This window comes from Myotis daubentonii, chromosome 2, assembly GCF_963259705.1.
Source record: "Myotis daubentonii chromosome 2, mMyoDau2.1, whole genome shotgun sequence".
NCBI lineage: Eukaryota > Metazoa > Chordata > Mammalia > Chiroptera > Vespertilionidae > Myotis > Myotis daubentonii.
The window spans coordinates 50520743-50547722 of NC_081841.1; the positions used below are offsets into that span (position 1 = coordinate 50520743).

The window sequence follows — 26980 nt, forward strand, 5'->3', positions numbered from 1 at the left end:
GCACTGGGCCTCTAGTATGCATACAAGATCTTTGGTTAATCTCTTCCCGCCCTCCCTCCTCCTTGAGATTCATAAGTCTGTTCCATGTTTCCATGCCTGTGGTTTCCGCTCCTGTGTTGAGCGTCTGACCCCTGGTGGTCAGTGCATGTTATAGCTACTGGCTGGTTGGCCAGTCGCTTAGGCTTTTTATTTACACACACACACACACACACACACACACACACACACGCACACGCACACACACAGAGTGCACGAAATTTGTGCACTGATAGGGTCCCTAGCAGCTGCTGGCTGGGGCCTCCCTTCCCCCAGCTGCTTGCCACTGCCACCGGCCAGGGTCTCCCTTTGTACCCACCTTGGCCTGGCACCGCCCGCTCATCTGCTCCACTATCCCATTGCAGTCCTGCTCTCGTCAGGGCCCATTGGGGCCGGCAGTGACACCACTGCCACCTGCTGCCAGCGCCCCCTGGTGGTCAGCGCACATCTAACTCCTGGTTGGTCGAACTCCTGCCCTTGGGGACAATTTGCATATTAGCCTTTTTTTTATATAAGATTGTATGTTCACCACCCAAAGTCAAGTCTCCTTCTGTTTATTCACTTCTACCTCCCCCTCCATAATTTAAATCTTTTAAATATCTTTTAAATGTCAGCCAATGCATCTTGCCTAGTATCTGTAGCCTGGTCATGTTGAAGATTAAGACCTGCTCTGGAAGATAAGATGTTTTTCCTACTTATGCTCACTTTTAGCCAGGCCAGTGACTCTTTTTTCAAATTGTATAGTGAGGTTTTGCCTGAAGGATGAGTTAAGTCATTAAGAAGCCAGATCAGAATCAAGGGGCCCAGGGACCTGATAAATTCTAAGGCTAGCCTGGTTTTTATAAATAACCACCAAAAGCAGCTCCTTCCATATCCCAGAAACAGGATCGTTTTCTCTAGGCCAGTCAGCCCAGCTCACCGCTCCACAGATGCATTCTCCTTCAGAATCATCCTGAACAATGGGGAACAGACACTGATTTTTTCAATGGCATCTTGGACATTTTGCTAAAAGCTTCTGCCAGGTTTTGAAGCGGCCTGTTAAGGAGTTAAGGAGAGTGGACTTAATTCTCAGAATAAAAGCCTTTCAGTATCTCTTTCCTGGTCTTCTCACCCTCTCATCTTACTATCTCCAGGATCTTAACCTGTTCCCTTCTTTTCCTTCTATCAGTAATTCAGGAATTGGATGAGTCTCTGTGGTTTGTTTTGCCCTGAAGAGCAGAAGGCTTCGGTCCCAGCTGGTGTTGCCAAAGCAGCATACTAATTCCATGCCATGGTCCTGGGTCAAGATCTGTACAATCTGACTGGCCATATCACCTCGGATGGCAAGGGAATGGAAGTGGTCAAAATCATGGAGGCCCAACTTTCGAAGACGCCTTGCAGCTGCCCGATAACATTTCCAGGGCTGTGGCTCCACAAGGAGGTAGTGGCAGAGGGAGGAGAGGTGAGCCAGAAACTCCCATAGGCCACGGTCCCCATGGTTCAGATGAATCCACATGGTTATGGACATGCAGAAGCCAATGTCAAACACTGAGCGTCCAAACTGGCCTAAGAAAGAGCTCAAGAGAACTTTCCGGCTCCTTTGATTCATGAAGTCCAGGGTAATAAAAGCCAAGGCATCAGGAAAAGGGCATTCTTTTTTAGCTCGCTCCACCAGGACTGGATCTATGTCGCAGCAGAGGAGACGGAGTTCTCTTGAGGCATCTGAGTGCGTCTCCCCATCACGTAGGAAAAGGAAGTGTTTGTACAGAGCCACACTTAGATCCTAGAGGAATCCAAAAGAGCTTTGTCATTGCAGCTTTCAACCAGTGAACAGAAGAGAAACTTACCTTTTTTATTTATTGTTGACAGTATTATAGATATCGAAACTCTTATATTTTTAATATTTCCCCCATCACCATTTATCCCTCCATACCCTCTGCTACCCCTTCCTCCCCCCACAATCGCCACACTTGTCCATGAGTTCTTTCTCTTTTTAAAATTTTATCCTCTTATCTCTTGAGACTGCCACCTACTCCTGGTTTTAGAGCAGCGGTTCTCAACCTGTGCGTTGCGACCCCTTTGGGGGTTGAACGACCCTTTCACAGGGGCCTCCTAAGCCCATCGGAAAACACATATATAATTACATATTATTTTTGTGATTAATCACTATGCTTTAATTATGTTCAATTTGTAACAATGAAAATACATCCTGCATATCAGATATTTACATTACGATTCATAACAGTAGCAAAATTACAGTTATGAAGTAGCAACGAAAATAATTTTATGGTTGGGGGGTCACCACAACATGAGGAACTGTATTAAAGGGTCGCGGCATTAGGAAGGTTGAGAACCACTGCTTTAGAGCGTGTGAGTAGCCTAAGGAGGTTGTCTGTAGTTTTCCACAGGGCATACTCTGAGCGCCCTCCAGGGGTGAGAGGCTGTAATGAGTCATCTGTATACTTTCCTGACTGACGCAGACTGGATAGTATGATTGAAAGTTACAGCATAATAGATGCAGGAAAAAATAGAGCAGTATTTTCCAGCTTAATATACTGGTAAACTCCCGATCTTTTTGTTTTATTTTCTTTTGGGTATCTCAGACTTCAGGGAGGAGGAGAGGGTTCCAGGGGAATCACTGGTGTTCTTATCAGGAAGATGAGGAATAGAGCAAACACCATCTTATAAAAACCTGCTTCTCAAACCTGTGATTAGGAAAGTGGATCCCAAAAGTCCTCATCTAGCCTTCACTCTACAGTTTCAATTTCACTACCGGTCCTATGCTTCTCCACCTCTTCTGAGACTTACTCTGCTTCTGCCTCCATCACTCACAAAAGTCATTGCTGACCTCCTTCTTCAGTGATTGTTGATTTTCACCACCTTAGCACTTTTTTTTTTTTTTTACTCTTAAACAAGTCACTATCCCTTTCTCTAACTTTGATTTCTATAACCATTATTACTAACAAATGTGTTGTTCTATACATTTTTTTCAAGGCATTTGCCTATTCTTGACCTCACTTGCTCTATGCAACAATCCTGTGAGGAAATATTTATGCCTTTTGTGTGGGTGAAGAAAGCATGCTGGAAACAAACCAGATGTCTTATAATAGTACATGGATAAATAAATGTGATGTAGTCATTAAGATGGAATACTAAGTAGCAGTTGAAAATGAAGGAATTAATAAGAGATCAACCAAAGGACTTGTATGCATGCATATAAGCATAACCAATGGACATAAGACACTGGGGGATAGGGGAGGCTAGGGGGCTATCTAGGGCGGGGGGGGGGGGAAATGGACACATATGTAATACCCTTTGTATTACTTTAAGCAATAAAAAAAAACTTTAAAAAAATAAAAATAAAATGTCAATTATCTCAACATTGATCTATAGATCCAATACAATCCTGTTATGAGCTCAGCTGTGTCCCCTTAAATTCATATGTTGAAGCCCTAACCCCCAGTACACCTCAGGAAGTGACTACCTAGCAGGGCCTTTGAAGAGGTGATTAAGTTAAAATAAAGCTGTTGGGTGAACCCTAAAAAAAAAAAAAAAAAAGAAAATGAAGGAATTTAGCTAAGTGCAGCAATATGAATGACTCTCACAAATATATAATACTGAGTAAAAGAGCAAGGCATAAAATAAAATACATGATAAGCTCCCATTTATTTGAAGTTTAAAAATGGGTAAAATTAAACTTCACTGTTTAGGGACACAAAAATAGTAAGCTATAAAGAAACAATAAAAGCCAGACTAGTTTTTACCTCTGGGTAGAGAGAGGGGGTTATGAATAGGAAAAGACATATTGGGGGACTTGTGGGCTACTGAAAATATTTTATTCTTGTTCTGGAAAGTAGTCATAAAGGTGTTTGCTTTATAATAATTCATAAGTGTAGATTTATGTCTTATGCACTTTTCTCTATGTGTGGTATAGTTCACAAAAACACACACAAAACACCTGTATTTTAAAAATTATGGTTCAGAGGCTAGTGACTTTACATGTCCAATGTCACACAGCAAATTAGGCTACATTACATTCTTTCTTCTACCAGGCTTCTCACTCTTCATTGTGCATACACATCACTTAGGGATCTTGTTAAAATATAAACTGGGTTAGCAAACTGGGGTTGGGGCTGAGATTATTTCTAGTAAGCTTCTAAGTCACGCTGATGCTGTAGTTCAAGGAACACACTTTGAGTAGGAAGGTTCGATCTTATGCTACTTAATCTCCTTCCCATCTATTTGCTTCTTCCCTGTCTCCCTCCTCCTATCTGATCTTGGGTGTGCCCCATGTCTGACCAGTCATTTTGTCACGTCAGTCCCCCCTCCACCACATCTCTTCATTCTCTCCATCCTCGATTCCCCAGTCCCAGAGTCCCCTGGAAGTTTAAAAAAGAAAATACAGACTCAAGGGCTTAATATCCCGAGATCCTGACTCAGTAGATCTAGAGTGGGGGCTAGGAGTTTTAAAATTTAAACAAAGCACCCCATAAATTATGGCACATCTGCACAATAAAATATTATGAAGCTGCTGAAATGAATGAAGTGACATATGATTGACCTTCAAATTATTAAATGAAAAGCAAGGTGTAATACAACATACAGGTGATGTACTATAGAATTGTACATCTGAATCCTATATAATTTTATTAACCAGTTACCCCAATAAATTCAATAAAAAAGAAAAAAAAACAAGGTGCAAATTAGTGTCTATTATTTGTAACTCTAAAAGAGAGGCGATATTTATACTTGTATACACATAGGGTGTATTCCCAAGAAATTATAGGAGTTGCCACTGTTTAGGGGAAAAGGAGGATTTAAGGTCAGTAGAGACTTGCTCCCTAAATGTACAACCAGGTTTGGGAACTACTGCCCCCCTTAACTGCAACTATGTCCTTGCCTGTAATGTGTACATATACACCTGTCAACTTTAAAATCCCCCGTGGCTCACTAACGCCTTTCATGAACCCCCCAGCCTTAAACCTAGTCTCTTTTCCATTGCTTCCCCTTGTGACTTCCTATATCATCACAGCGGAGAAATATTTGCAGGGGACACACGGCCACCCATTTGCTCATTCCAGCTTTAAGTCTGTATCCAAATGGACCCCTCGCCTTTATCAGTTGTGTCTCTATAGCCTTCAACTTTCCACCAAAATCTGTTCTAACGAAGACCAGCAACACAATAAAATTCTCCCCACCCGCTCCCACTCCTGGAGGTGGAGTGAGGGCATTAACTTTTGAAGCATTTGGTGTCAGAGAGACATTTCACTATTTTGCATGTGGTTTAACTATAACCATTATACACCGAAGAGTACGTTTGGGTAAGAAAACGTGGCAATGCCTGCCTTCAGGAGGATGCTGTACTTTTGCTTCTCGATCCTCTACCAGTGGTTCTCAACCTTCTGGCCCTTTAAATACAGTTCCTCATGTTGTGACCCAACCATAAAATTATTTTTGTTGCTACTTCATAACTGTAATGTTGCTACTGTTATGAATCGTCATGTAAATATCTGATATGCAGGACGGTCTTAGGCGACCCCTGTGAAAGGGTCGTTCGACTGCCAAAGGGGTCTCGACCCACAGGCTGAGAAGCGCTGCAACCCAGTGCTTATAACATAAATATCAACTTGACTCCAGGTTCCGGTCTGCACCGCAAGGCACACGACTCTTCAGTCCAGGCACGATTCCGTCACCCCCGGCTCATCTCTCCCGGTAAACCAATCCCAACCCCACGCTTCCGAACTGAGGTCTCCGGAAGTCCCCCCCCCCGCCCGCCCGCCCTCCCTCCCTCCCTCCCTCCCTCCCTCCCAGCCAAGTCTCCGCCCACGCTGGACAGAAGGCAGGCGCCAGAAGCCCCGACACGTGGCCCCTCCCACCGGAGTCTGGCCTCGAGGTGACGCATGCGGAGGCTGGGACGCGAGAATTGGGAACACAGTTGAGAAAAATTCCCAAGACAGATGGAGGGGGGCCTGGGAGGGCAGCTAGGGGCACACGGAGTAGATCAACGAGGCGTCTGTGCCTTTAAGCGCGTTTTGGGAAAAGTGTGATGCCACGCCCAGGCCAGCCCCCCAGCCGACACGGAGGCAGCCAACCGCTGGACTGCCGACCCCTCCCCTTCCCTGTCACTCACCCCGGAGTTACACCCCACGTCCAGCCCCAGAATCGGCTTCTTCTCGGGACCCGGAGGGAAGAGCCGGCTAAGCAGCTCCGGAGGCAGGAGGCGGAGCCGTTGCTCTGGAGAGTGGAAGCGGGAATAATGAGGGAAATTTCCGAACGGGGCGGCCCCGGGTTCCAGAACTCGCGGCTCCTCTTCCACCTTGGCCTCCTCTACGCCTTCCAGGTTCTGTTCCGTGGACGCCGCCATTAGCCTCAGCCTGGCCGCCGGGTCCGCCGGAACCGGAAGTCGGGCACCTGCGGCCGCGGCGCCAGTGCGCCTGCGCTGAATGGCCCGGCCGCGGGTCCGAGGGCGGCGTCCGCTGAGCGGCGCGGACACCCGGCGGTGGCTCTGCGTTATGGCGCCCTCGCCCAGCCTGGGGGGCGGTTAGTATTGGTGTCCCTTGTACAGACGAGGAAACGAGCAGAGAGGTGGTGACCTCCCCAAGCCAACAGTTTCAACGTGGACTCTCAAACGAGATGTTTGTTGGGATCTTGGAAATCAATTTTGGTCCAACTTCCTTCCTTTACAAATGTATAAAGTGAGACCCAGGGAGTGAAATTACTTGTCCAGGGTCACGCAGCGAAACTGGGACACAGGCATCTGCACCCGATGTTGCTAGAAGAGGGTAGCCAGGAGCCGGGTGTCACTTGCGCCAAAAGACCCACGTGGCCCAGCCTGCAAGGTGGGACAGGTGGGCGGGGCAGTAAAATTTTGTAACTGAGCTTCTTGAGAGGCAAGGACTATGCCTTAAGGGCTATTTATGATTCCCTCTCATTGATGTTTCTCTGTCTCTCTTCCTCTCCCTGTCTCTCTGAAATCAATTAAACTATATTAAAAAAGTAACCTGTGAAAAAAATCTGTGTATATGAAAATATACTAAATATTATTAGTCATTAGTGATATTCAAATCACAACTACATTGTGATACTATTTCACACTGAGGATGGCTAAAATACAAAAGACAGACAGTAACAAGTACTGGTGACAATGTAGAGAAATTGGAAGCCTCATACATTGCTGGTGAAAATGTAAAATGGTGCAGCTCCTTCAGAAAACAGTTCCTCAAATGGTGGAGCCGGCATATACAGGAATGAAGTACTGATACGTGCTTCACCATGGTGGCCCTTGAAAGCATTATGCCAAGTGAACGAAGGTAGTCACAAAAAACCACACATTTGTTTTGTTCTATTTATATGAAACGTCCAGAATAGGCAAATTCCTAGAGATAGGAAGTAGATTAATGGTTGTCAAGGGGTATGGGGAAGGAAGGATTGGGAACTGACTGCCAATGGCGAGAAGGGGCAAAAGTTTTCTGCAAATTAACAATGGTGGTTGTACAGCCCCCTGAATATACTAAAGACAACAACATTGAATTGTGTGTTTGAAATGGGTGAATTATTAATTTCAATAAAACTGTTTAAAAGAACAGAAAAAAGTAATGTGTGTGGTGATAAGGTGGAACTAATAAACATTTTGTTCCTTATCAAACGTTCACCTATAAGTTTGGCATTCATTGATTCTTGCCTGAATCAATTTCTTTGATTATAGCAAAATTTTAAATTTCTAATTCTATCATTGTTTCTATATTTATTAGTTGGCATTTTACTTAAGGAAGAGCCATAAATACATTTAAAAAATTAAAAAATGTGATTATAATCTACATAATGCTTTGTAATTTGCATTTTAATTTAATATACAAGATTGTGACTCTGTAAATATTTATCCATATCATCATTTTTAATGGCCACTTAGTATTTCATAGAATAAACATACTAATACTCCTTAAACAGTCCCTTATTGTTTAATACTCATGTCTATGTCAAAGGACATTCTTATATTCTTTTGGTATTTGTCCAATTATTTACGTAGGATAAGTATCTATTATCTAGTACAGCAGTTCTCAACCTGTGAGTTGCGACCCCTTAGGGGGTAGAACGACCTTTTCACAGGGGTTGTCTAAGACCATCGGAAAACACATATATAATTACATATTGTTTTGGTGATTAATCACTATGCTTATGTTCAATTTGTAACAATGAAAATACATCCGCATATCAGATATTTACATTACGATTCATAACAGTAGCAAAATTACAGTTATGAAGTATCAATGAAAATAATTTTATGGTTGGGGGTCACCACAACACGAGGAACTGTATTAAAGGGTTGCGGCATTAGGAAGGTTGAGAACCACTGACCTAGTATCTATTCTGGGCCAAAGTTACTTGATACTGCCAGGCCTGGGTGACTCAGTGGTTGAGCATTGACCTATGAACCAGGTCACGGTTCAATCCCAGGGCAGGGCACATGCCTGGGTTGCAAGCTTGATCCCCAGTGTGAGTTGTGCAGGTGGCAGCTGATCAATGATTCTCTCTGATCATTGATGTTTCTTCTTCTTCTTCTTCTTCTTCTTCTTCTTCTTCTTCTTCTTCTTCTTCTTCTTCTTCTTCTTCTTTCTTCTCCTCCTTCTTTTTAAAAATAACTATATATATTGATTTCAGAGAAGGGACACGGAGAAATAGAAACATCAATGGTGATAGAGAATCATTGATTGGCTGCCTCCTGCATGCCCCATAATGGGGATCAAGCTTGCAACCCAGTCATATGCCCCGACCTGGAATTGAACCCATAACCTCCTGGTTCATAGGTCGACACACAACCACTGAGCCATGCCGGCTGGGCATTATTGGTGTTTCTACCTCTCTCTCCCTCTCCCTTCCTCTCTGAGATCTATAAAAATATATTTTAACAAGTCGATACTATTGCCAAATTATCTTCTACAGTTGTTTCCCAAACACAGATCTAATCTTGCCACTCCTCTACTTAGTCATTTTCAGTGTCCTCATTGCCTACAGAACCTAGTTCTATCTTCCTGGCAGAACATTACATTGTCCCTCGTAACTTGACTCCTCTCTGTGTTTCAACATCTTTCTACTCTCTTCCATCTTCCAGTGCTTCAGCTACACCAGACACCTTGTCATCTCTTAACATATTATAACATCCCATGCTACCAGGTCTTTGTTCAAGCTGTTCCCTTTGTCTTAAAGGCCCTCTTCTCTCTTGTCTGTGTGACTAAAATTTGCTCATCCTTTAAAACCCAGGTCAAAGGCCACTGAGAAGCCTTTTCTAACTTCCTATCTAACTATACTAGCATGGCACTTACCACATTACAGTTACTTCCCTGTCATCTCCATAACACTATGCTGAATTCCTTGAGGACAGGGTCTCTGTCTTATGGTGGTAGACATGTGTTGTTTTTGCCTGCTTAACATTCAACTTTTTCTGAGAACCATATTCTGATTTTCCTTTGGAGAAATATCCCTCACCTCCCTTGTTCTCGTGAATGAATGTGACTCCAGGGTGAATATATGACCTAGGTCTAGTAGTCAATCAATGCATCCTACACCAGTACCATAGTGATTGGTCCAGTGGAGAGTTGCTGAACCAAGGAGGACCAATCAGGGTCAACTAGGAATTCTGCTGGAATTGCTAGGCCAGATAACTCTTGGAACTCACACAACAGCACTTTCATCATGTCCCATTGGTCAAAGAACTTGTGGCCATTATTTTAAACTGCTTCATTCTATCCTCTGGTCTCATGCAAAATATATTCAACTTCTTCCCAAGGCTCCATTATAACATCCGGCTCAGGCTTGAAGTCCAGAATTACATTTAAACCAAGTCTGTGTATTTGAGGCTCTTCAGGTTTAGTTCCATGGCTGTTCTCAATCTAAAGACTTCAGAAGTAGACAGACAAGTTATTTACTCCCACTCCCCCACCCCACACACACCTAGACAACTACAGTAGAGGTTCTGGTTCAAAAGGGAGGAAATGAGAGCCCACAGCAAGCACTGGTTAGAGCAATTCGAACTCTAGCTGGGCACATGTTGCCTGTTCCTTGACCCAATATTGGTCCAATATTGCTTCCTGGCAATGATTCTCTGTGGCTCTTAACTCCACTCTCTGGTTTTGCCTCTGAGTCATCTTTTTCTCCCCATAGGAACTAGCCCAGCCGTGGGCAAACTACGGCCCACGGGCCGGATCCGGCCCATTTGAAATGAATAAAACTAAAAAAAAAAAAAGACCGTACCCTTTCATGTAATGATGTTTACTTTGAATTTATATTAGTTCACACAAACACTCCATTCATGCTTTTGTTCCGGCCCTCCGGTCCAGTTTAAGAACCCATTGTGGCCCTCGAGTCAAAAAGTTTTCCCACCCCTGAACTAGCCCATCTTGCCTATGAGTAGTTTTCTCAGCCTGCTTACACTCATAGAAGTTCAGGAGTCCAAAAGCCTCTTCATTTTGCACTGTTTCTGTCCCTTTTAGTTTGAGCTTGTGGTGCTTCTACCAATACAACTGTTGTGAAAACTCTGCGATTTTTCTATGATGTTTTGGGGAGTACTCCATTAGACAAAAGTCACACATATAAATCTCTTTAAGACAAGGACTTCTCTATCTGGGACTCCCAGTGTAGCTAGCTGCTGAGGGGTAATCTATCTACACTAATAAAAGACAAACATGCAAATTGACCATACCTTTGCTACACCTTAAGCCACGCCCACCAGCCAATCAGAGCGACTGTATGTAAATTAGCCCAACCAAGATGGCGGCCGGCAGCCATGGAACTGGAGCAAGCAGGAGGCCTGGTTGCCCCAATGATGGAGGAAGCCAAGCTTCCCGCCTGCCGCACCAGCTCTGAGCTCCACTAAAAGCAAAAAAGTTTCAATTATAGAAGGTAAATAAACCCCAGATACCTGCTTTCAGCTGGTGTGGCCACGGAGCTGGAGCGAGCAGGAGGCTTAGGCCCCTGGTGATGGAGGAAGCCAAGCTTCCCTCCCGTCGCCCTGGCTGGCTCTGAGCTCCTCTCAAGGCTACAAAGTTTCAATTATAGAAGGTAAATAAAGCCCAGAATAAAAAAAGAGAGAAAAAGGAGAGGCTGGGAGCTTCCGTCGCTGGGAGGCTTGGCCAGCCTGAAAACTGCCCTCAGCCCCTCATCCAGATTGGCCAGGCACCTGAGTGGGGACCCCACACCCTAAAAGGGGTGTGGCCAGCCTGAAAACAGCCATCAACCCCTCACTCAGGCTGGCCAAACCTCCATGGGGTGAGGGTTCCCACTGGGGGGGGCTTGACCAGCCTGCAAACAGCCATCAGCCCCTCACCCAGGCTGGCCAGGCACCCCAGCAGGACCCCCACCCTGATCCAGGACACCCTTCAGGGCAAACTAGCTGGCTCCCACCCGTGCACCAGGCCTCTATCCTATATAATAAAAGGGTAATATGCAGACTGACCCTAACAGCAGAACAACTGGGAATGACTGGTCACTATGACACACACTGACCACCAGGGGGCAGATGCTTAATGCAAGAGCTGCCCCCTGGTGGTCAGTGTGCTCCTGCAGGGGGAGCTCTGCTCAGCCACAAGCCAGGCTGATTGCTGCCAGTACAGCGGTAGTGGTGGGAGCCTCTCACGCCTCCTGAGCAGCACTAAGGATGTCTGACTGCAGCTTAAGCCTGCTCCCCGCTGGCAAGTGGACATCCCTCGAGGGCTCCTGGTCTGCCAGAGGGATGTCTGATTGTCATCTTAGGCCCAATCCCCCGGGGAGTGGGCTTAAGCCAGCAAGTAGTCATCCCCCAAGTGGTCCCAGACTACAAGAGGGCACAGGCTAGGCTGAGAGGCCCCCCCCGCCGAGTCCACAAATTTTTGTGCACCGGGCCTCTAGTCCTATCTAATAATAGAGAAACATGGTAATTAACCATACCTCTGACACGCTTCCCATTGGCTAATCAGGGCGATATGCAAATTAACTGCCAACCAAGATGGCGGCCGGCAGCCAGGCAGCTGAAGTGAACAGGAGCCTTGCTTGCTCCAGTGATGGAGGAAGCCAAGGTTCCCCGCCTGCCACTGCCGGCCTCTGAGCTGCACTCTAAGAAACAATGTTGCAATTATAGAAACTAAACAAACCCAGAAACCTGCTTTCAGCCAGCCGGGCCTCAGAGCTGGAGCTGCAACAGTGTTTCAATTATAAAGCCAAGGAAACCCAGATACCTGCTTTTAGCAGCCGAGGTCTCAGAGCTGGAGCGGAGCCTCAGAGCTAAAGCCGGCTCTCAGTTCCAGTGACAGCCATGGAAGGTAAATAAATCCCAGAATAAAAAAAAAAAAAAGTAAAAAAGGAGAGGGTGGGAGCTTCAGTCACACACCAGCCTAAAAACAGCCCTCAGCCCCTCACCCAGACTGGCCAGGTACCCCAGTGGGGTCCCCCATCCTGAAGCGGGTGTTACCAGCTGCAAACAGCCATCAGCCCGTCATCCAGGCTGGCAAGGCACCCCAGTGGGGACCCCCACCCTGAAGGGGGTGTGACCAGCTGCAAACAGCCATCATCCCCTCATCCAGGCTGGCCAGGCACCCAAGCAGGACCCCCACCCTGATCTGGGACACCCTTCAGGGCAAACCAGCCAGCCCCCACCCATGCACCAGGCCTCTAGCCTATATAGTAAAAGGGTAATATGTAAACTGACCCTAACAGCAGAAGGACTGAAAATGACTGGTCACTATGACACACACTGACCACCAGGGGGCAGACGCTCAATGCAGGAACTGCCCTCTGGTGGTCAGGGTGCTCTCACATGGGAGGAGCTCTGCTCAGCCACAAGCCAGGCTGATGGCTGCCAGTACAGTGGTGGTGGTGGGAGCCTCTCCTGCCTCCTCAGCAGTGCTAAGGATGTCCGACTGCAGTTTAGGCCTGCTCCCCGCTGGCAAGTGGACATCCCCCGAGGGCTGCCAGGCTGCCAGAGGGATGTCTGATTGCCATCTTAGGCCCAATCCCCCGGGGAGCGGGCCTAAGCCAGCAGGTGGTCATCCCCTGAGGGGTCCCAGACTGCGAGAGGGCACAGGCCGGGCTGAGGGACCCCTCCCCCTCCCCCGTGTGCACAAATTTTTGTGCACCGGGCCTCTAGTATATATATAAAAGCCTAAGCAACCGTTACAATCAAATGACCCTAATGACCAGAACGACTGGAACAACTGGTAGATCAGTTGCTATGATGCATACTGACCACCAGGGGACAGATGCTCAATGCAGGAGCTGCCCCCTGGTGGTCAGTGCACTCCCGCAGCCAACCTCCCGTGGTCCCCTCCCTGCATCCCTTCCTGCATCCCTCCCCGCATCCCTCCCCCTGGCTGGCAGGCCCCAAATGGCCTGGCTCTGATTGGCCCTGATTGCCAGCCAGGCTTAGGGACCCTACCCATGCACAAATTCGTGCACCAGGCCCCTAGTATCTTTATAGAAGCCCTCTTGTTTAACAGAATGGCTCTGCAACATTGCCTTTTAGGTGAGTAGGAGTACTTCTGTCTGTCTGAAATCTTAGATTCATCTTTGACCTTTCTGAGGTATGAACAAAGGGTTTTACAATCACACCTTTGCCTTTGTCTTTACCAGAAGAACCTCCGCGCCCCCCCCCCCCGCCCCACTGTACCCTGGATTTCATTTTTTCCCTAAGGCCTTTATTACTTTGAAAATTCTTTACTGGCTGGAAAGACTGTCATGGGATTTTTACATCTCCTCCAAATTCTAACTAAAAACAAAAGAATTTTTTCTTTAGTTTTTCCCTCACTATCTGTTTCTTATGGTACCAAGCCAAAATAAGCCAGTTGACATTCTACCTGAAAATCTTCTTAGCCAGCTCCATCACTTCATTAGGTACTTTTGCTCCTTTTTACATTAGTGTAGATAAGAGCTTTGCTAAATTTGCTCCTACTGCGTAACAAGAATTCCTGTTCCTCCAAGTTCCTATTACATTTCCCTCAACTTTCCTTTGAACTGTCACCTGAAGTCTCTTCAAGGCCCTTCCAGCTTTCCCTAACAGTACCTCTGAGGCTTCTCAGGCATCTCCTACCACCTCGTCCCAAAACCAATGCCATATGTTCTAAGTTTTGTATGGCCGTGCCCCCCTACCAGATACCAAATTCTGTTCCACTTATCTATAGCTGCATAGCAAAATACTGTTTAACAGAATGATCCAGAGGCCTTCCCTTTCCACATCTCCTAGTGGCATAAAATAACAACCATTTTATTATGCTCACAGAACCTGTGGATTAGGAATTTGGACAGGGCACATAAGGGATGGCTTGTCCATGCTCTATGATGTTTTGGGCCCCAAAAGGGAAGACTCAAATGGCTAGGTGACGAAATAGGTAAAGTTTGAGAATCTACTATCAAAATGGCTTATTCCCTGGCATGGATGCCACTTGGTGGGCATGGCTGGAAGACTGTCCTGAGCAGGGTCTCTTGGCTAGAGCACTTACATATGGCCTCCCTAGCATGGAGAAAAAGGAGCTAGCAAAGGGGCATAGAGCTATTAAAGGACAGGGTGGGGCTCACTCCTTTTGGCTGGGTTTTCCCCATAAAGAAATCAGAGCCCTTGGATAGGGGGTGGGGATAGTAGGCTGGGAAGAAAGTTCCTATGCACCTGTGTTGTGTGGGGGAAAGGGCGCAATCCAGCAGATGGCATGTGCGAGCTGGATTGGGTCAGCTCGGCTCTGGGATTTCTCTAGCCTCCCCTGGGAGCCTGGGGATGGGAATGGAATAATAAATATTATTTATTCTCTCTTGGTGTGAAGACCCCTAGGGGTGAGGGGAGGGAAATGTACACAGAGGTAACCACTCAAAATAGTGGATAGCATAGTGGGTTGAACAGTGCCCCCCCCCCCCAATATGTCTAAGTCCTAACCCCTGGTACCTGTGTATATGACCTTTTTGGGAAATAAGGTCTTTGCAGATGTAATGAAGGATCTTAAGAAGAGTTCATCATCCTGGATTTACAGTGGGCCCTAAATCCAATGACGGGTATCCTCATAAAAGAAAGGAAACAGAGATTCGAAACAGACAGACCCAGCCCAGCCGGTATGGCTCCGTGGTTGAGTGCCGACCTCTGAACCAGGAGGTCACGGTTTGATTCACAAGGAGGCCCCGGAGTGGGGCGTGCAGGAGGCAGCTGATCATTGAATTTTTCCCCCCTCTATCTCTTTCTCCCTCTATTTATTTTTTAAAATATTTTTATTGATTTCAGAGAGGAAGGGAGAGGGAGAGAGAGAGAGAGAAACATCAATGAAGAGAGAGAATATTGATCGTCTGCCTCCTGCATGCCCCCTACTGGCGATTGAGCCTGCAACCCAGGCACGTGCCCTTGACCGGAATTGAACCTGGGACCCTTCAGTCCACAGGCCGACGCTCTATCCAGTGAGCCAAACCCATCAGGGCCAATAAAAAAATATATTCAGAACAACAACAACCATAACAAAAACAACAACACAGGGAGACCCAGAGGAAAAGGCCGTGTGAAGATGGAGGCAGATGTTCGAGGGCAGCCCCACGCCAAGGAACACCAAGGGTAGCCAGCAGCCGCCACAAGCCAGGAGGGAGGCAGGGAACGATTCTCCGTAGAGCCTTCCGAAGGAACCAGCCCTACTGACTCCTTGGTTTCAGGCTTCCTGCCTCCACAACTGTGGAGAGTAACTTGTTTTTATGGCTCACCCAGCTGTGAAAGCTAATGAAGACAGAAATGGGTAGAAGACAGATACAGTGAGGCTGAAGGGCTGGAGGCAGGGGAGGCGAGGGAGCCAGCGTTACCAACGTCCATCCCCCCCCCCCCCGCCCCCGGCTAATTTGGACTGCCATCCCATCCTGTCCACCAGGCAGGGCCCTCAGCCTTTCATCCACTTCAGGCCTGACGGGGCGACTTTAAAGAGCTTTTTCTTGGGACGTGGTCTCGAGCTGTTGTGTATGCGTTCCCTCCTGCAATCGTTAGTGCTTTCTCCCTCTCCTATCTCTCGCTGCCTTTGGAAGTGCTTTGTACACAGTGGGTGCTTAATAAGTGTTATTTATTCTCTCTTCAAAGTGAGGATAATGTCTCCCACTGCTCCACTGTGATGTGTCCCCCTCTCACACCCCACCCCTGGAAACAAGTTCTTCAAAAGAACTTGGTAACATAATCATCCCTCCATGTGCCTTCTAATCCTGCTCCCAGTCACTAACTTGTGTATAAACTTGGATAAGTAACAGTATTTTCCTCTCCTTAGTTCCCTTTTAGGTACAATAAAAGGGTTGGAGTGGATTCATTCATTCAGTCATTCCTCCATTCATTCAAAACTTGTTTATTAAGACTGTACCACAAATCCTGTGAATTCAAGGGTAAACAAGAGACAGTTCATGCCTTCAAGGAGCTCAAGTTTCATCGAAGGAGGCAGGAGTAGCAGTTAAGACCCAGCGAGAGTGGCACAGGGCAGGGGGCTCCGAGGTTGGAGTGGCCAGGACAGCTGGGGAGGGACTGAGAAAAGCTTCACAGGAGAGGTGACTAAGCTGCTTCTCTGGGGGATCCTTGCAGGTTCCAGGTACAACAGGCTTTCCCTCTAGAGCAGGCGTGGGGAACGCCAGGCCCGTGGGCCATATAAGGCCCATGAAATCATTTGGTTTGGCTCTGCCAAGGCAGTAGGGGCGAGTTACTTAAATGCTTCACCAATTATAGCAGGCTAATTTTTGAATCGATAATTTTGTATGGCCTGCAAATGATCTTATAAACATCCCAATGGCCCTTGATAGAAAAAAAAGGTTCCCCACCCCTGTTCTAGAGAAACAAATTTTGGGTCAAAATAATAATCTTCTAAGAAACTGTGCACAACGGAGCAGGCTCCCCTGGGAGGCGCCCCGCTGGGAGGAGCTTCCAGTAGAACTGCGATGGGTCAGGTGCCCGCTCTCTGGGATTCCTTCCAACTCTGGGATCCCAAGAGTCTCTGCAAAGGGGGGCCAGTGCCCCTTTTCCACATAAACGGGGAGGAGAGTTGATTCGCACTTAAATGCACTGGGAGAAGCAGCTCCGGTGTGGATCTTTCACCCCCAAACCAGTTGAACCTCACACACAGACTCCCTGAGCCGTCTGAAGCGACAAGCAAAAGGCAGACGAAGGAAACAGCACGAGTGTCATATTACTTTTATTCTTATCTCCCATCAGTCACGGACCGGGAAGGATAGCTGAGGATGTGTGTCTGTCCTCAGACGCTGGGAGGAAGCTCCAGGGTGGGGCGGCGCACAGCGGTTTACAGCAGACAGGTAAGCAGTGTCCGGGAGGTGCGACAATGGTTGGACTACAGGGAAAGCTGGAGGCTGATGAGAGGTTGGGGAGGTCCGAGGAGAGCCAGGAAGGGAAGCCTGCCCACAACTCCTGCCATAGGGCCCCCAGCTTCTCGCACAGAACCAGGCCCTGCTTTTCCTCAGGCGGCCACCAAGGGGCAGCAAAGTGCTGGTGTGACAGCCCAGCCCAGCCCCGCTGGAGAGCTGAGAGCCTTGGGACTTGTTCAGGTGGCCAGGGAGGGGGAGACGGAGCATTTTGGGGTAAGGGCGTCTGTCGGATCCTGACTCCCCTGGGGGGAAGCGCAGAGGATGGAAGAGCCAAGATCCTCGGGGGCTTCCCCAGGCGATACAGGAGGAGGCAAGCACGCACCCGGAATCAGCGTGGAAGTCCCCAAGCTGCACACTCCAGAGCGGATCTCTTGGCCTGTCATCCCCTCAGCAGGAGCCCTCTGACCTCACATCACAGATGGTCAGATTCCTGGCTGCCTCTAGCTTTATGAAACCCAACCTACCCCTTCCCGGACCCAGTCCCACCCCTGCCAAAAATGTGAGGGGCCGGCCGGTTTCCTCCTCCTCGGCAGCTTGTGACACCTGCCCATTTTAGGTTTCTCAGGTTTCCATTTTTAATCCTGCATTCCTGCTCCCCTGCCCTTCCTCCTTCCAAGTCCCACCCGGGTGTTCCTGGGGCTCCTCAGGGCGTGGATGGAGGTGGAACTCTCTGCGGCCAGCTCAGTGTGGCCTCAGCACCCAGAGGGCAGACTGCAGCATACTCTGCTTTGTGAAGGCCCTGAGCCGCCCCTTCATCACGGGCTTCCCCTCCTCCCCTCTGCCCAGCTCTTGGAGCTCAGCCTCAGATAAGCTTCTGAGTCCCAGTTTCTGTATAAACTGTCCTGGGAAAAGAAGGGCTTGGGGAAGGGATTCTGAGAAGCAAGACCAAGACCTAGCCTGAGAGTGGCAGGGCTAAGAGGGGAATTCTGACCCCTCAGAACCAGGGCAAGAGATTAGGAGAGGAACGAAGGGGCAACTGGATGAGGGCATTAGCGGAAATACGTGTTCTGGTGCCTCCCCTGTGCCACCCTGGTCATGGTCTTACTTCTTGCTAATAGCAATTGTGAATCACAGAGAGCAAGAAACACTCGCCTGACGCCACGGGGCAGTGAGGCTGGGAACCAGCACCAGAACCCGGCCTCCCAGCGCGTGTCCAGAAGGTGGAGACCACGGAGTGGAAAGCTGGTAGTAGCAGTGGGAGGGGAGCTGGAAGGCCGGGGTTGGCACCAAGGATGACAAATCCCTAGCAACGCCCAGGCCTGACCACCATGCAGCCTCATTGCAGCCCCACCCAGTCTGTTGGCTATACTACCCTGGGCTCATTTCCAAGCCCCTTGATCACCTCTGCCATGGGAACGGATGAAAAACCACCTGTGTAGGATGGCTGAAATGGATTAATTTAGGACAGCACACAGTAGGCATCTCACCCATGCTCACGATTGCCTTTATCTCACCCACAAACACCACCATCATTTCTTGGTTCCTTATTCCTTCAAATACCCAAGGTGCAATAAAACTTCTGCAATATTTCTTGAAAGCTGAAAATAGGAAGGTTGGGGAGGGAGGGGTTGGGAACACAGACAGCACACGTAGTCATCCTCCCCATGGGCAAACAGGCCCCTCAGACAGGGGTAAGAGGTATCTAGAGGGAGAGGAATCCGCTCTGAACCTCCCTGACCCCACCCAGTAACTTTCCACTGGCCTAGGGTTGGCTGCTTGCACGTGCTGGCTGCACTGGCTGCACGCTTCCCCCAGGCGTGGCCCCCTGGTCCCCTCCCCAACAGGGCCTGCAGGGGGCTGGGTGGCTGACGCATTCCCTGCCGGAGATCTCAGCCGCCTAGAGGCTGATAAGGAGCCCAGGCTTCATCACGTGGGACTGGCCCTGGCTGGATCGTTTCCAAATTAGGGAGATGAGGAGATAAGGAGTGAGGGGGCTTAGGGACTCTGTGCTGAGTGGCCAGAGAAGCTAGGGAAAGGGACATAGGCACAACCAACTGAGGCCTCCGGAGGCCTGGCTAGGGGTAAGCCAGCAAATGGCGTGAGATGGGGGAGGGTTGAAGAAATGGGATGTGTGGAAAGGCCCTGTGGAAGGGCTGGGGGCAGGGTCGGATTCCCTCCAGATGGGCCTGGCTCAGTGAGGATGACCCTCCCTCCCTCAGAACATCCAGTCCTCTAGGGCACAGCACTCGCCCCAGGCCTGTGGGAGCATCCGGGGGGGCCCAGAGAAGAGGGTGAGAGGAATAGGTCTCAGTCCTGCCAGCCCACAGGCCTCCCGGGTGGGTGCAGGTCGGGGTGACCTGGCAGGACTGCAGAGCCCAGACCTCCCAGTTGGCTGCCCTGCGCCCACCTCCCTTGGGGTCCACTTAGGAGCAGGGCCTCCTGCTCCCGCCTCCCACCCCAACTGCTCTGTCACGACCCAGGAGGTAGATGGCACTGCCTTCCTATGCCTTTCTGGGTGCTCTTGGCCCCAGGGCTCCAGTCCCTAGAACAAGCCATTGGTCTCAGAGCTGAGAGAAGATGCGCAGCCTGGGACAGCCATCCTGCCTACCCGCCCCCCCCCCCCCCCCCGTCCGCCACCCCGCAGAGCACCCTCACCTCATCTCCCAGCCATGCCCCGACCCCCTTCCTTAAAAGCCTGACCTGGAAAGAGAGAGAGAGGAGGGTGTCCAGGACACAGGACAGTGTGCCCCACGGTCACAGCGCCGTGGCAGCTTTAGGAGGCGTCTTCGTGGGGTGCAGCCCTCAGCCAGGCTTCCTAGGGTCTCTTTCCCTCTGAAATCCTGCTCCCTCCTCTCCCTTGTCCCTTGGGTCCTCAAACCCAGAGGAGCCTCCAGCCTGGACTGTCTCAGTCTGGGAGATGTAACTGGGGGGAAAGGGCGGCACAGGGCATGGGGTGACCTTGGTTCTGCAGGGCCCCTCAGGGCGTGGATACACTCTACAGAGGGTGAGGATGAGGGGTAGGCGAGGGAGTGAGCAGGCTGGCCACAGGCCGGGCTGGCAGCTAGTTTGTATCTGGGCTTACAGGAGCACAGGGAGGGTCAGAGGGCCAGCGAGGGAGGATTCTCAGAAGGGAGAGGTGGTGGGAGGAGCTCCTCATTCCCGGCTGGTGCCAAAAATCTGGAGGAAGAAGGTGAAGATGTAGATGATGTCTAGATAAATGTTGAGGGCTCCAAAAACATACTCCTCAGGGCTCAGCGTGTGGCGTCGGTTACCCATCAGCAACTGCGTGTCAAACGCCAGAAACTGAGGGAAGGGGAAGAGAGAGGAGAAGTCAGACGGTTCAGTCACTGTGACACTGACCAGGGGGCCCAGTGTCCCCACCCAGGCCCACCCCTGATTTTGTTACTATCGCTTGTTGCCTGACTGCTCAGTGAGCTTCCAGCCCAGAATCTGGAACTCTCCCAGAACCTGGAAGTTGCCCAACACCTCGGTCCCTAATGTAACACCTACTCACTGAGCACCTACTATGTGCCAGGCACAGGCATACAGTAAAGAACAACACAGACAAGACCCCTTGCCTCATAGAGCTTCAAGTCTAGTGGGAAGTAGGTGTTAGCACGAGTGAAACCAAAGCACCCGGTGCCGATCACAGGAACCTGGCCCCGTGTGGGTGTGGCAGGAAGCCAGGGAAGGCTTCCTGGAGGAGGGGGCCTTGAGGGACCTTCAAGCTGAGTCCTGGTCTTCTTGCCATTCCCCCAGGGCCCTGCTCTTAGAAGACAAATGAATGCTTCAAGTAATAGCGAGCAGGGAATGGAAATTTATGAGGCGTTTTCCAGACCTTAGCCTGCTTGGTCCTAATAATATCCCTACTGAGTAGGGGTTCCATTCCTCCCAGAGAAAACCACAGCCCAGAGAGGCTAAGTACGTGCCTCCGGTTACACAATTAGGAAATGGCAAAGCCAGGATCTGAACCTGAGCAGGCCTCCTCCACTGCCCCCGTGCTGAACCATTGAGCTCTGCTGCATGCAGACCGCACTGGGGTTTGTGCCTCCTGCCCGGAAACAGGAGCCCCCCCGCCCTCCCCGCACCCCGGCGCCTTTTTGGCCGACTGGACTATGAATAGCTATTCCCTTAGAGATGGCTCCTCTTGGCCACCCTGCTGCTCCCTACCAGGCCTTCCCACTGTCTACAGTGACCCCTCCAAACAGCTTTTCTCTGGGGCCCCTGCATACGGAGCAGAACCCCTCAAGTAGCACCATATGAAATCTGACAGGCAGGCTGTACTTTTCTGGGAGAAAGAAGCCAAAAAGTTCCACCAGTGTCTCCAAGGTTATGAACCACTGATCCACATGGGATTGGAATTCTTTAAATCGATGCACATTCTTGTTAACTGGGCTGTGCCCGGCTCTTCCGTCACTTGTGCATGGCCCTGTATTCCTTGGACTCTCTGAAACATTCATTATACGATACATATGCTTGGGGCCAGGGCGGGTCCCAGCGACGTGCTGAGAGCTGCAGCGATGGGGAACACAAATGCCTGCCTTGGGGGGTCTCACGGCTTAGTGGGTCGTCTGAGATGAGGACAATAAAACCCAGTAAATGCCATCGTTAGGGCTGACTGGGTAGGAGGAGGTGTCCCAGGAGAGGTGACACTTAACCTGGGCTTTGCAGGACGACTAGGAGTTTGCTAGACTGAGAAGGCACGGTGCGATGGGTGAGGAAACTCAGTATGGGAGGAGCAGGAGGAAAGGAGACAAAGGGAGGGGCCAGCTTACACTTTACCCTGGGAACTGGGGCCCAGCTCCATTTCCTTCACCCCAGACACTGACTCCCTGACTCTAGGACCCAGGCTCCTTGGAGCTGCTTTAGGTGCAGCCCCACGGAAGCCTGAGTGGACCCCGCCTCAGTGCCAATGACCCCAGGGCACAGGGGGCAGAGGCTCCAACAGGGAGCAAGTCCAGCAAGTGGGACTTGGAGGGGTGGAGTGGGGGTTGGTTAAGAATGCAGGCTTGAGCCCTAGCTGGTTTGGCTCAGTGGATAGAGCTTCAGACTGTGGACTGAAGGGTCCTGGGTTTGATTCCGGTCAAGGGCACATGCCCAGGTTGTGGGCTCCATCCCCCGTTGGGGGCGTGTAGGAGACGGCCAGTCAATGATTCTCTCTTATCATTGATGTTTCAATCTTTCTCTCCCTTCCTCTCTGAAATCAATAACAATTAAAAAAAGAAAAAAAAGAATGCAGGCTTGACAATCAGACTGACTGGATTCTAGCCTTAGTTCCGCTACTCACTAGTGATGGGCCCCGGGCAAGGCATTTCTCTCTGAGCCTGTGAGTCTACATCGGAAAGAGACAGATGAGAGCTAAACAACTTTCCTGAGGTTGTTGTGACAGAAAGATAATGCGTGCAAAGCGCCTGGCATGGCGCCTGAAACATGGTAAGCGCTTAGTGAATGGTAGCTATTAATGTGGTTTTATTGTGATTATCTGCAGGAGAGGTGCTCTCCTGAGAACATGTGTACGCCGCTGCTGAGCCGCCAGCGTCTCCCACGGCTCATCGAGGAGGCAGATATGTTACTAGGGAAGCTGTGTGGCCTCAACAGAAGAAAAATGGGGAGCCTCACCAGGGCTGAGAAGGCCCTGCTCAGGGCATGGCGGCCTCTCTGAGCCCAGCGGCACTGAGAAAAGGGCGTACGCGAGCACCGGGCTGGAGCTGGAACACCTGGGTTTGAGTGCTGGTTCATCCCTCAGTAGCCAGCACCCACGTGACCTCAGCGTCGTCATCTACAAAACGGGACGGTAGTAATGACCCCACCACCGTGTGGTTTTGAGGGTAGATGTATGCAGTGTACACAGCACCAACTATTATTATTCTTTAGAATCATCGCGCTCCATCCTATGCTCCTGAATTTGATTTGGGTTCCCCAAAACATTTTCCCTCTGCAGAGAGAACACGCAAGGAGAGGGCCAACTCCAACGCTACAAGCTGCTTAGCCATCACGCCTGCCAGCAGAAGTTAATAAACTGCTGATCTGACTTATCAATCAGTAGCTTGCTTGGTTGAATGCCCAGAGCCTGGTCACCCCTGGGTGAGCTAATGAAAATAAATCTCTCAACTTAGAAGCTGGGACCTGACCAGGTTTGGGGGAGGCCCTTCCAAAGAGCACTCACCCAGGAGGCCCCTTAGAGCAGCCAGCTGGCTCTTCTCTTGGAGAAAAGAGGAGTGAAATGATTTCTGCCCCTGCCATTGGCCTATGGCCACGGATGCTTATCTATGTTGGGATAGCCTGCCCCAAATTCAACCCCACTGCCTGGCATCACCCATCACTGCAACCTCATGCCTGTGAAGCAACGGAAGGCTTTTCATTCATTTATGCCCAGCAATATTTACTGAGCATCTACTATGTTCCAGGGAACTTGCCTTCAGAGAACTAATAATCAAATGAGAGCAAAAGACATCACCAGAGATTATATTATTAGCAAGCATTCATTATAGGGGAAAGTTACCTACTAACAAGCCCCCTGGGGGGCAGTAAGCATTGATAACTAACATCTTGGTGGAGAGCAGGCATCTTGGTTACAGTTAACATCTTTGCTGGCAGCTACGATCCCAGCTGAGAGCTAAACAAAGGGTCAAGCACTAGAAGGGTAGCAGGTACTGAGTTGGTAGCCAGGTGAACACAAGACCCTGCCAGGGGAGCGAGTGGGCTATGGGCAAGAGGCAGGAGGATTGGGCTGATGTCTGCAAAGTCCTTTCACACACTATTCTTTTATCTCATCTCACTCAGCCAATTTGCCCCAGGAGGTGCGTGTTATTGTCATTATTTTACGTAAGAGGGAAGGAGTCTCAGAGCAGGTGACTGGCTTGCTGACAGTCATTGATCAGTGCTGCAGCCAGATGACCCGTCTCATTCTGATGGAGATGGGGGTAGAGTGGGCCTGCAGGGGGGAGGGGGCATGCACAGAGGCAGAGGATCCAAAGCCAACGTTCCTGGTCCACCCCGCTGGCTAGCGTTGGACCTGGCCAGGGCCCCTGGCTACACCCTCGGGCTGACCCTGCTGCGTCCAGGGCTTAGGCTCAGGTCTGTTGTTCTCCCAGGCGTGAGGCTGTGAGAGGGCATGCCAGGGACAGGCCAGCTCAGAGCCACCAACAAACAGGCCCTGAATGCAAAGCGCTGAGGTTGCAATGCGTTGAATCAGCATTAAAAATAACACATGGACCGTGTCCATCCTACAGAAATGCTAGCAGGAGTGCGCAAAGCGGCACGCCCGAGGCCGTCCGCTGCGGCATTGGTTCCGACGGCGACACACTGAAAACACCCAGCTCCATCGGTGAGGACCGGGTGGCAGGAGCTGTGGGCGGCAGTTCTGAGGCAGAAACATCTCTGACATATGCTATTATAGGAAACAGACAAGTTGCAGAAAAATCCGTATCAGGTGATCCCCTTTTATGTTAACAGACAAACCTCATAGGAGCCTATGTAGCAAATATCTATAAAACACACAGAGAAAGGCCCGGAAGGATATTGATCACAGTGGTTACCACTGGGGGAGGCAGTGAGGGACAAGGTCAAAACAATGTTTGCATTACCTATATTACTTAGGATTTTAAAAAGTGGAATATACGAATAAGCATATTCATATGTGATGTAGTTAGGAAATTTAAAAAGAAAGGATAACGTTACAAAAAAGAAGACTTGGTGACCTCTCGGCATGAACCCCTGGGGCAGGTGCTGCATGATCGAGCTGTCCTTGTAGCTGAGGAGCCTGAGGCACAGGGAGCGTCAGTGATGTGCCCACTTCACACAGCCGAGAGGACAGCTCGAGTCCCTGACCCCAAATCCCACGCTTTCCACCATGTGACACTCCTTGGGAGATGGCACATGTTGAGTGCGCATGTGCGTGTGTGTGTGTGTGTGTGTGTGTGTGTGTTGTGTGCATATGTGTGTGCACGTGTGTGTAAGGACAGAAGAGGTGGGAAGAGATGTGCAAAAAGAGCTCATGGCCAAGAGCACTGCAGGCTTCCTGGGGGGTGTAGAGAGCTGGGCCCAGCCGAGCTCTGCCACCACCTGCCACCCCCTTCCGGGCTAGAGAGTGAGCCTGGGCTTGGGGGACTGACTCTTCAGGGAGAAACAACGAGCCCTAAGCCTTGTGCCCCAGATTGAGATGTGGGTCAGGGTGAGGGAGGAGAGGGGCTGAGTCCACTAGCTGCCTGGGGCCAGTGTTACATACTTCTCTTGTCTTCGCTGACCTCAGTGTCAAAAATTTTAATGACACAGACAACTGCACGTAGCCCTGGGTCCTGGCATGCATCTCCAGATGGGCCACTGCGGGAGCAGGGTCTGGCAGGCACGTGAGCCAGGAAGCCTGGCCCAGGATAAAAGGGGAGCAGTGTACAAAGTATGTGAGGAACCCGAGGGTGGTCTCATGAGGAAGGGCAGGAGTGTGATACAGTGTTCAAGCACAGGGACCGGGAAGTCACACAGACCTGGGTTCAAATCTTGCCTCTGACCTTAGGCAACTGACTACTACTAACAGGTAATACTTATTGATCACTGATGATGTGCAGGGCACGTTCTAAGTGCTTTGCATATATTAATTCATTTTGAAGTTACAACGACCTACGGAGCGGGTACTATTACTATCTGCATTTTATAGATTTTAAAAAACGAAGCACAGAGACCTTACAGCTAAAATGCGGCAGAGAATGGATCTGACCCCAGGTACCCTGACTCCCAAATCCAGGGCTCCGGATGGCAAGGTTACCATTTACAGTAAGGGTACAAGCTACCACAGGAGACGAGAAACTACCGTGTTCTTTGTGCGTGTTATCATATGCAATCATTACCCAGTCTTGTGAGAGAGTTCATATTAGCCCCAATTTAAAGATGAGGCGCCTGAGGCAGGCAGGTCAGGAAACTTGCCCAAGGTCATCGCGGTAAGAAGACGAGCCAGGCCTTGAATGTGGTTTGGGTGGGAAGTGAGTGGCCAGCTGGAGAGCTTCCTCCCCCTCTCCAGGCTCCCCTGCCCTTCTGATAGTGCCTCTCCTGGCTCCGCTCTGCAGGTGAGAGCAGTGACTCCTCCCCTCCCTGCCCTGCCCCTGGCCCTGGCCCTGCCCCTGGCCCTGCCCCTGCCCCTGCCTCTGCCTCTGCCCCTGGCCCTGCCCCTGCCCCTGCCTCTGCCTCTGCCCCTGGCCCTGCCCCTGCCCCTGCCTCTGCCTCTGCCCCTGGCCCTGCCCCTGCCCCTGCCCCTGCCTCTGCCTCTGCCCCTGCCCCTGCCCCTGCCCCTGCCGTGCTCCCCACGGAGCCTCTGAATCACCACCTCCCTCAGTCCTCCACCCCTGGGCTGGGGAGAGGGGGCTCTGGGTCTGGTTCCTGAGAAGTGAGACTCCAGGAAGTGAACTGAGGTGAGGCCCGGTGGGCGTTGGGGGCGGGGGTCCCCCCCTCCCACCTTAGAGCGGACTTTCTCCCAAAGGAACAATTACTGTCAATGCACCCTCCTCCCTGCCCTGGAGGAATCTACTCAACTTCCAGACGTTGAAGGGTACTGTCCCAGCACCATCGGGCTCCGCGGCATCTGGTGCTGACCCGCACGTTCTCCCTGCCCCTGTCCCTGACGCCAGGACACTGCAGGGGCCTCCTAACTGTCTCCCAGCCTCCTGCCTATCCACACAGCTTCTCATTCATCTTCCTTGAAGCA

The 26980-nt window shown here is 50.1% G+C and overlaps 2 protein-coding genes across 2 annotated transcripts in view; both read right to left on the reverse strand.

Moving 5' to 3' along the window:
- Positions 1-204: 204 nt before the first annotated feature.
- Positions 205-6401, reverse strand: BCDIN3D (BCDIN3 domain containing RNA methyltransferase). Its single transcript, XM_059682814.1, has 2 exons — positions 6146-6401; positions 205-1798 (listed from the first exon to the last, which is right to left on the reverse strand). The coding sequence occupies exons 1-2, from the start codon at positions 6377-6379 to the stop codon at positions 1160-1162; spliced, it is 873 nt and encodes a 290-aa protein (XP_059538797.1). The 5' UTR covers positions 6380-6401; the 3' UTR covers positions 205-1159.
- A 10742-nt stretch (positions 6402-17143) lies between these two features.
- The window catches only part of FAIM2 (Fas apoptotic inhibitory molecule 2), a 31079-nt gene continuing 21242 nt past the window's right edge, over positions 17144-26980 (reverse strand). Inside the window, exon 12 of the mRNA XM_059682815.1 lies at positions 17144-20589. Coding sequence (XP_059538798.1) covers positions 20440-20589 — 150 coding nt within the window. The 3' untranslated portion in view covers positions 17144-20439. The remainder of the gene's footprint in view (positions 20590-26980) is intronic.